Genomic DNA, 11467 nt, shown 5'->3' with positions numbered 1-11467 from the left:
TTAGTTAAAAATTTTGATCTAAAAAATGTGCTAATTTTATTGATGTAAATTAAAATTATTAGAGAATTCTAAGCATCTTAATTATCACTTGATTAATATATTAGAGCTAAATATGTTCTGTTATTTTTTATTAATTACATAAAGTAAAATTATATTGTACGTTATTTATGATTTGAAACTTTTCTATTATAATATTCGAATTGATAAGTTAATATATTTTAATTATATTTAAATAATAACAATTAATTAAATATTAAATGCGTAAAATCACATACAACACATATGAAATTAAAAGTTTTGCTTTTTTTTATATTATTCATATCTATTTTATGGTTTATGTTCGGGGTTCGTAGTTGTCCCTCCTAACAATATCATCTTCAAAGTTCGAACCTAAGTTATTCCCTTGGGAGTAAAATGTGTACTACCATTGCCCTCGACCACTTATTGGTTGGAAGTTAGTATATATAAAAGCATGTGTTTTGAGAAATTTTTGAGCTAACGATCATACCTCTCATCATATTACTAAATTTACATTTAAAAGAAATATATTAAAATAGAAGGTATGATAATTTTTAATCTAAAATTAATTATAAATTTAATATAAGTTTTAAAATAGGATTATTATAAAATATAGGAAAACAAATGGTGACATTTATAATCATAGTTATAGTCAATCATTTAAATAAAAAAAAATATTATTATAAATTAATTACTGTAATTAAAAATATAATATTAAAAATTTTAATTAATTAATAAATGCGTGAAATATTAATTTGACCTCTAATAGCTATCTGATTCATCCGGTCGGATAGGTGGATTTGGTTCGGAAAAGATTGCCTCTAATAACACAGAATTGAACCCTATTCCCCGGGTATTCTTCACGTTTAAAATTGACCACTCATCAACTACCTCTACATTTAATCTACGTAGTGGCTGACTTTTACTATAAAAGGAAGCATCCGTTTAAAGCACGCAAGGAGACCGCCAAAGAGTAGCAAAACTAGCAACGGAACTTCGTTTTTTATATTATGTCTAAATAGAAAAATAAGTTTTTTTTCTATATAACCTTAGACTCTATATCACTGTCGCAGTATCTCTTTCTTTCTGGATTTTTAGAGTTATTATTATTAATATTAATTATTAATAATTATTATTATGGGTAAAATTGAATCCAACTTGGTCAACACACCCCATTTCAATCCCTTAAACCCTCAAGAGTTTAGAAAACAAGCTCATGAAATGGTGGATTTCATTGCTGATTATTATCAAAATATCGAGAGCTACCCAGTTTTAAGTCAGGTGCAACCAGGCTATCTCCGGGCTAACTTGCCGCAAAACGCACCGTCTCTGCCTGAATCCCTTGAAACGATCCTTGAGGACGTTAAAAACCAGATAATCCCAGGGATGACGCATTGGTTAAGCCCTAATTTCTTTGCTTTTTTTCCTTCAACTGTTAGCACTGCCGGTTTCCTTGGTGAAATGCTTTGTACTTGCTTTAACTCCGTTGGTTTCAACTGGATTGCTTCCCCGGCGGCAACTGAGTTGGAAATGCTGGTCATCGATTGGCTGGCTGACATGCTGAAGCTGCCCAAGTCGTTCATGTTTCAAGGTACTGGCGGTGGCGTTATCCAGAACACCACCAGTGAAGCTATTCTCGTTACGCTAATTGCGGCGAGGGACAAAGCTCTTGATGTCGATGGCTCCGGCAACTTGAACAAGCTTGTCGTTTATGCTTCCGACCAAACTCATTCCACATTTGCTAAAGCTTGTAAGATGGTCGGCATTTCTCCTCGGAACATAAGGTTGATTCCGACGACGATCGACGCCGGTTTCTCTTTATCTCCCATTCAGCTTAAGGCCGCCGTCGAAGCAGACATGGCGGATGGGTTGGTCCCACTTTATCTTTGTGTCACCCTAGGGACCACTTCCACCACGGCTGTTGACCCAATCGAACTGCTCGCTGGTGTGGCGAAGGAACATGGCATGTGGGTTCACGTGGATGCTGCTTATGCCGGAAGTGCATGTATATGCCCGGAGTTCCGCCATCACCTTAATGGGGTAGAACTAGTTGACTCGTTGAGTTTGAGTCCCCACAAGTGGCTACTCAGTGGCTTAGATTGTTGCTGCTTGTGGGTGAAAAACCCCACCGCACTTGTCAAAGCTCTAAGCACCAACCCCGAATACTTGAGAAACAAACAAAGCGAATCGGATTCCGTCGTCGATTTCAAGGACTGGCAAGTCGGTACCGGCCGGCGGTTCAAGTCATTAAGATTATGGCTCATTTTTCGAACATACGGTGTCGTCAACTTACAAGATCACATCCGGTCCGACGTAGGGATGGCCAAGATATTCGAGGATTTTGTAAGATCCGACCCGAGGTTCGAGATTGTGGTGCCAAGAGAGTTCGGGCTGGTGTGTTTCCGATTGAACCCGGATGAAACTTTCGGGTCGGATTACACCGAACTGTTGAACCGGAAGTTGTTAGATTGGGTCAATTCGACGGGTCGGGTTTATATGACTCATACGAAAGTTGGTGGAATATATATCCTGAGATTTGCTGTGGGCGCCACATTGACGGGTGACAACCACGTGGTTGCTGCATGGAAGCTGATCAAGGAAGGAGCTGATGCATTGCTGAAGACTGTTTGACTGCCTCACTTCCACCGTAGCTAGTGTGGACGTGCTTTAGTATTTGGAAATGTCATTAATAAGGCTAAATATGCCATAACTTGCAAGCATTTAAAATTTAAATTTTTCTAATTTTTCCAAATTTAAAATTTAAAATTAAATAAACTCTAAATTTATTGGTATAACATGAAATAAAAAAATAATTTCCTATAATAATAATTTCATGTTTCAATAAACCTAACTTTAATAAAGAATTCTAACTATATTCATAATTAAATTTTTGTTTTTAAATCTAAAATGTAAATAACTAAATTTCTTAAATTAAAAATAAAAACTAAATTTTAAATGTAAAAAAATATGATAATCGACAATAATATATTTATTTAACTATATTTAACAATAATATATATTTGACTATATTTACGAGTGCTTAAACAAATATAATCTTTATGTGTATAAATATAATACAGTTACAAGTATAGATATGTTCGAACAATTATAGAGTAGAACACTAATAAGTATTAGGTGCACTTTCAAAAGGAGAAATCAAAATCTACCCTTAGAGATGACATTATTGTGAGAAGTAGCTACGAATCTCGAAAAAATTAATCTTCATGAAAAGTAAAACGAACATGAGAATACAAAGAACAAATTGATGAAGAATCAAAATATAACCAGATAAAACTCGCACATAACACCTACGAATGGTAGAACTAGAGATACAAAATTGACAATTGCAAATAAACAGACTCGTACCTATCGGCCTCCCCTTCCCAAATAACAAATTAAACCCTTTAAAATTTTAAGATAACACATAGTAAAATTGCACTTTTAACTCTCATATTAATAAAATTTTAATTAATTTTTTAAAATTATATTTTAACTCTAACAAAAATACACATAACAAACAAAACAACCATTCACGAATTGATTGCGTTTTGGTGTATTCCATTTTCTTTTTTTGACCAAACCATGAACCTAAAACGTTTTCAAACTAGGAGAAAGATGATTTCATTGAAGCGGTGATAAAAATAATAAATTAACATAAGATTATTTTGAGACATAATATGATAATATATAGGTAGATAAATATAAGGTGTAATATGTTAATTTGTTAGTATTTAATGGGGATTTTAAGATTGATTTTATGAAAGTTAATTTTTGATATTATTAAGTTTGTAATTTTTATAATTTTGTTGATAAAATAAATTTAATGGTAATTATAGATTTGTTTAATTTTATATTTAATTTGTCAAATATAGTGCGATGGATGTGATTTGATTCAGATTTTATAGCTTATTTTATAAAAATTAATAGTTAGTATTATTTGTTAATTACGAATTTTCATCAATTTAATTTTAAAATCTGAATTAAGCACGAAAAAATTAAACGATTAATGTATAACTTTTATCTAATACAAATATAACTAAAATATATATAAATACCACATTAAAAAAGAAATTATATGTTAAAGTCTTATTTAATAATTAAGAGGTAAAGTTGAGCAAGATAGCTTTAACGAACGGCTTCGAATTTATGATCCCTATTGAAAGCTACTGTTAATCATTAAGTGCCTTACGTCCTTCTTTGATTGGTGATGATTGAATAGTAACATGAACAGTTCCACATAAATCTCAATGTGCAGTGGTGGGGGAGCCAAGGGGCCGGTCTCGATTTTATTTTATTTTTTTATAATTTATAAAATTCTAAATTAATAATAATAAAATTACATTTTGATCCATTAAAAATAATAATAATTTATTTTATTTTTTTAAAATTATAAAAATATAAATTGTTAAAATAATAAAATTATATTTTTATTATTAATAAAAATATATAATTTAATTAATTTTATCCTAAATAATTTTTCAACTTCACCGCTGCTAATGAGTATCAACCAAATATGGAAGGAGAATTACATGAACTTCTAGAAGGTGAGCTTGGCTGACTATATCTATTTTAAAAAACTAAAAAGGTTCTCTCTCTATATTCTAGAATATAGTTTAAGAAAAGGTGTAGTATGTTATTTAGCTATTGAGGAGGAATTTGCATGATATTTCTCCCCTTCAAGATGTATTTAAAAATATATAAAGTTATATATAAAAGCAATAAAAATGGTTTAATTTTATTTAAAATAAATTATTAATATGTTAAAATTTAATATATATATATATAAAATAATTATAACATAAAAAATAACATAAGCACAATACAAATAATATGAATAGTTTTGTATTATATCTATCTTTTTATATACATATATAGTTTATTATCACGACTAAGTTTTGAAAAGAAATTAAGTTTATATATGTTTTTGGCTCGATCTATCTAAAAAATTCATTTCACTATTTCAAAAAATCAAAAATATATTTTATATTAATATTTTTATAATTAAATTTATTTTTTTAAAAATTATTATTTAATTTACTTAAGACAAAAAACCTTGTTGAAACTCAGCCTATAGATAATTCTATGTGAAGGGTACTAGAATCACATGAAAATTAAAGAAAATTTTTAGATCTAGTAGTTCTATTATCAGTAAAAGTATTACAAAAATTCTTGGTATTATATCTTGGATTACGGTTTAGTTTCTCTATTGAAAAATGGGTAAATTAATCTATGTACATTAGATTAGCAAGCAAAACAGTCCCTCTAATAAAATTTGGTGTTTATATATAACGTATGATGACAAATTTAGCCTTCAACCTTAACACTTTTATTCAATTTGACCTACTAAACTAGAACTTTTTGAAACTAGTAAAACTAAAGGGTCAAAAAAGTCCTTAGTAATAAATTTAAAAAATCATTTAAGCCTCACAACAGGAAAACAGACTTTTAGCAGCGTTTTTTTTTTGCCTTTAGCAGTGCTTTTAAGCGCCGCTAGAACTATTTACGGCGTTTTCACAAGTGCCGCAAAAAACGCAGCTATGCGTTTATTTGAAAAAAAAACACCACAAAAGATCATGACTTTTAGCGGCGTTTTTGCGGAAAGTGCCACTAAAAGTCATGGTTTTTAGCAACGTTTTTGTTACAAGCGCCGCTAATTTTGTCAGATTTGCAATGTACATTTTTCACCAATATCCAACCCTTCCTACATTAAATCCAACCAAAAATAGCAAATGTAGCATGAAATCCAACAAAATATAGCAAATGTAGCAAATATAACATTAAATCTAAATGATACTTCAAATTCAATGAAAGACATATAAATGAAGTATAATTCAAATTATTCTTACAATAATGTTAAATAGTTGAAATTTTAGTAACAAATTACAACAATAATAGTACATATAAAATGATTAAATTATATAACACGACCAAGATTAAAATTATAATATTACATATAATTAAAAAATCGTAAAACCTTACTACATCATAGTTCGTAAATATCTTCATCCACATCCTGACGAACCCATTGAAATTGTGTACTAGTACTAGGGATATTTTCATTTAAGTTTTGTTCTGGAAAAGGCAAAGCTTTTGATCTTTCGATGATGTCATCTCTACTTTCATTGCCCATGTCAAACAAGTCTCTAGGAGTATTTCAGAGTACAACGTACCAACCCTCATCAATTGGATCTTTCGAGTAAAAAACTTGTTTCACTTGAGAAGAAAATACATACGGCTCGTCTATCAATTATTCTCCAGTGTGAATCAATCGAGAGAAATTCACCTTTGTAAAACCAAATTTATCGTTTTTAATTCCGTGAGCAGTATTAACATCAGCCCAATCACATCGAAATAAGACAACTTTCCATTTTCCATAGTAATCCAACTCAATAATATCAGTAAGAAGTCCGTAATACTCCACATTTCCCTCAACGGGATTACTTTCCCTAGCACTAGCATAACTTGTAATTGAAGAATTAACAACTATTCCACAATTTTGAGTTCTCCTCAATCTCTCAGGATATTTTGTATGAAATCTGAATCCATTGATAATGAAGGCACTATATCTTTTTACCACTCTATTCAGGCCTTTGGAAAGCCATTTAACTTCGTCATTAACGTCCTTCCCACTCCAAACCTATTGAATCGAAAGTAAATTGAGTAATCCATCATGTAAATACACAGACGGGTAAGTTGTTTATTTATAAGTAGTTATGTAAGTTATGATATGATATATATTTATGTATTATGTAAGTTATGTAAATTATGTAAGTTATGAAATTTGATCTTTAAATTATGTAAGTTATGTATTACGTAAGTTATGTAAGTTATTTAAATTATGTAAGTTATGAAATTTGATCTTTAAATTATGTAAGTTATGTATTATGTAAGTTATGAAATTTGACCTTTAAATTATGTAAGTCAAGTATTATGTAAGTTATGTATTATGTAAGTTATTAAATTTGATCTTTAAATTATGTAAGTTATGTATTATGTAAGTTATGAAATTAAATCTTTAAATTATGTAAGTAAAGTATTATGTAAGTTATGTAAATTATGTAAGTCAAGTATTATGTAAGTTATGTATTATGTAAGTTATGAAATTTGAACTTTAAATTATGTAAGTTATGTATTCTGTAAATTATGTAAATTATGTGAGTTGCTAGTGAACTTGAAAATAAAATTTAATTTAATTAGGTAATTTTAAAATAAAATAAAAATATTAAAATTATTTTTCGTGATTCAAAAAAAATAAAATATTTACAATAAAACTTTAAATACAATTTAATTTAATTAGGTAATGTTAAAATAAAATAAAAATATTGAAATTATTTTTTATGATTCAAAAAAAATAAAATATTTAAAATAAAACTTTAAATACAATTTAATTTAATTTTGTAATGTTAAAATAAAATAAAATATTGAAATTATTTTCCGTGATTCAAATAAAATAAAATATTTAAAATAAAACTTTAAATATAATTTAATTAGGTAATTTGAAAATAAAATTAAAGAAAACAAAATATTTATACAACTTGGCTTTTCATCTCTCTGTTGTATGAAGCTCGTCAATTTGGAGGGGACACTGATGGCTAGCATAAGTTTAATTTTTGGGGTTGTTCCTAGAGTCCATGGTTTTATAGAATTACCGTCGTTATTATTAATAATGGCTATGATATAGGCAAGTTTGTCATACTCCCAGCTTTTCTAATGCAATCATCAGCGAGTATTCCATTGAATCAACTGAGTTTTATTTTATGATAAGTAATTTTTTGAATGAAAAAAAATTTGAGTTGATAAGTTTTATTTTATTATCGTAACTCAATTTAAAATTTTATCGAGTTAAGTAAAATAAAATTTAAGTCATATCGAATAAAATTGAGTAAAATTATTTGAGTTCAATTAAAAAAAACATATCAAATTAAAATCTTATTATAGTGTAACTAATTTAAAAATATTTTCAAAAGCAAAAAAATTAAAATTAATTTGGAAACAAAATAGTTCTACTTCAAACAGAACAAGCAATTAAATCTATACAAAATCGCAACCCAAAATATTAATTTTTCCAAAATCATCGTGGTAAAACTATTATTGATTAGAATTTTGAACTAAAACGTACCTTAATAATTTCAACAACCTGGTCTACTCCACTCTCACCAGTAAACAGAGGCTGGAGTAAAAAAAGTGTTATTTGTTAAGTAATTTAAATTGAAAATGCATAGAAATAAAGAAAAAATTTAGCAACGAAACATGTACCTAGAACAGATGTCAATGGTTGTGGTGTATTTAGTTGCACCAAATATATTCAGGTGCTCGATAGTACCTAGAACAGATGTAAGATTATAAGAGTAGCACCAAATATATTTCGCTTTAAGCAAATATAAAAACTTTATCAATATCAGTACCAATTATTAATTCGAAAATTAAACGGCAGCTTCAATTGAACCAATAGTTGCAGGAGAAGCAGGAAGCAGTAACTGAAATACAGACAACATTAATTCACTAATACTTTAATTTATAAATAAAAAATAAAAAATAAATATAAATATCAGACAACATTAATTGATACATAACTGACAAATAAAAGCTAGGCAGATGAAATGGAGAACACACATGGAACTATATAATCAATGGAGAACACACATGGATATATAACCAAGCTGCAATGTACAAGAAGTAACAAATAGGCATTTGATACTTGATAAGGATGCTAACAAACTAATACAAAAATTATCAATAAAAAATCATTTAAGCCTTTTTAAAAATTTAAATTTATTTAAAAATCAAGGACACTAACCAAAATGGTTAATGCTAGCAACTATTTGAATTAACTAATGACATTATAAAAATAAATAACTAATTATGTTAAATTAAAATATAGGGACCTGATTATAAATTTGTTGAGGGGAGACCGACTTCTTTCGATGAAGTTTTCAAGTTCTTGTTCATCTGAAGTTGATGAACTAATCAACAAGTTAGAATTGTCCTCGAGTCTAGCTGGGATTTTGTCTCCAGACCCCGTTGATAGCACAAGATGGAGGTGGGATTCTCGAATCAAGAGCACCTCGTCGAATTGGACCATGCACCATGCACTTGGTAGTATAAATGCCCTTAGATTCCATATAAGGGGCAAGGGTTCAAACCCTATCAAGCGCACGGCCCGCAAGCCCCCTTGGTAGGTGGTTGTGTGTGATGCATGGCACAAATCAAACCTTTAGCTCGGGCTCGTGACGGAGTCAAGAGACAAAATCTTAACTTGAGGATAATACCGACCTATTGATGGATTTATTGGTTTTAAACGAATGACACTTTGAAGATATCTTAAGAAAAAGTCAGCCTCCACTTAACAAAATTTAAAAATAGTGAAGGAATCAAAACTACAAGTTGACCATATTAAATCCCTATATACGATACTTGATATTAGAAGCTGAAGGGGTCAAGATGATCGTAGAAACCGAAGGGTGATAAGATTTCTCCATCAAAAAGATCCAATTCAAAGCCTGCGGATGAACCCATCGTCGGCAAATCGTCCGACAAAATGTCTAACAGAAATGGTTCGGACCAAAAATCAGAAACAGAGTCAGCTTTGGTCGATTCAACTGAGTTATCTGTAGTGGTGAAGGGCTTTGTGTATTGGTTGATAATGGTGGTGGTGGTGAGCTTTCGAGGATCAATGGCGGAATGATGGGGTTTATTTGAAGATGATCGTCGTTTAGGTTTTGATTGTTGGTGTATTTATCGTGAAATTTCGTGGTTGAGGGCTTATGTTTAACGTGCTTCTTGAGATTTGTGTGCCAATGATTCTTTATTTCATTGTCTGTTCTTCCTGGTAACATGGCAGCAATGGCTGACCACCTGCATATTGTGAAAAAAATAATGTAATTCATAGGTAAAATTACCATGAAGGCCCTATATTAAGAATAGATTGTATTTTACCTCCTATACTAAAAAAAAAAGACAAATTAGTCTTTGTACATTAGATCAAATAGTAAATTAGTCCTTTTTGTTAAAAAATTCATCCATTCTATTGTAAAAAATTGGTGTGGCTAACAAAACAATTAAAAAATTATATATAGCGTGCCATAGATACCTCACGCTAATATATAAGGACCAATTTTTAGCAGTAAAAACGGATACATTTTTAACAGATGACCAAATTGCTCTTTGATCTAACATACAAGAACTAATTTGACCATTTTTTTAGTAGTGGGGTAAAATGTAATCTAACTCTTAATACAAGAGTCTCTGTACCACAATGCATGTTAATTATCACCTAAAACTTAAAATAATTAATTTAAAATTTCAAGTGATGACATATACAATTTTAAATGGCCGTAGTATCATCACAATTTTATAGAAGTTCTAGTGTTAAATTAGAAAAAACGGATAAGTTCATGCACTAAAACGGAACAAAAAATATATATAAATAAACTTAGTTACCAAATTTTGGAACTAAGAATTACATTATTAGAATTGCTTGACGTATTAAGATCTCTATCATTAATTATTTTTATTTATTATTACTTACAAATTTAACCATCATTTATAAAGTTGACATCTCTATTATTGTAACTTATAAAAGGATGTGAATTTGAGCGCATTTAAACACGTACTATTTTCTGATTTATAAATTCAAGGAATTATAATAGTAATAGGAATTGTATAAAAAAATCATTTAATTTATATATATTTTAAAAAAGTTAATAAGTTGAATTTATATTTGTGTTTTAGGTGTATATATTTCACGAATGTTATATGATTATTGTTTTTAAAAAGGCTTTAAACTATATTCTAAACTAGAGTTGTCCATGGATAGGGTCGAGTCAAGTAATACATTTAGGCCCATTTTCTGGGTTCGGGCTCATCCCGACTCAAAAAATGGGCCTAAATTTTTTTCAAGCCCGATCCAGATAAAAATACTAAAATCCGGCCCAGCCCATATTAAAAAATTCTCTATTATTTTTTATATAAAAATATGTTTAAAAAATATAATACATCAAATGCACAAAAAACATTAAAATAACTGTTCCCCAACAAATGAAAAATAAATAAATAGCACCAAAATAAGTGCAACTTAGCAAGCAAATACCTCTAAAATAGAAGTAAAATTATTAATAAAACAAGAGTTATACAATATCCAAAAAATAACAATAAAATAATAACAATATAATAGTTAAATGATAGGAAAACAATGAAAAAATAGTGGCAAAACATTAAAAAACAACAACTTTTTTTTTTTGCAAATTCGGGCAGGCCTGACATGTTTAGAAAATGGGTTTTATTTTTTTGTCCAAATCCATTTTTCAGACCTATATTTCATGAATGTTGCATTATTATAGTTTTTAAGAAGGATTTAAACTATATTCTAAACTCACCTTTAATTCTAGATTGATTTTTAAAGGTTTTTTTTTTTCTAAATTTTCTTAAACTCTAAGTATAAAACTCTAAC

General features: G+C 29.0%; 1 protein-coding gene across 1 annotated transcript; it reads left to right on the top strand.

The window, feature by feature from the left end:
* The first annotated feature begins 981 nt into the window (after positions 1-981).
* On the top strand, positions 982-2760 carry LOC121203656 (tryptophan decarboxylase TDC1). The gene has a single exon (XM_041117482.1). It carries the CDS (start codon positions 1156-1158, stop codon positions 2647-2649), a length of 1494 nt encoding a protein of 497 aa, XP_040973416.1. The 5' UTR covers positions 982-1155; the 3' UTR covers positions 2650-2760.
* The last annotated feature ends 8707 nt before the right edge of the window (positions 2761-11467 follow it).

This window comes from Gossypium hirsutum, chromosome A01 (assembly GCF_007990345.1).
Source record: "Gossypium hirsutum isolate 1008001.06 chromosome A01, Gossypium_hirsutum_v2.1, whole genome shotgun sequence".
NCBI classification, from domain to species: Eukaryota; Viridiplantae; Streptophyta; class Magnoliopsida; order Malvales; family Malvaceae; genus Gossypium; species Gossypium hirsutum.
Note: the sequence above shows the minus strand (reverse complement) of the source record. Positions and strands in the feature narration are given on the sequence as shown.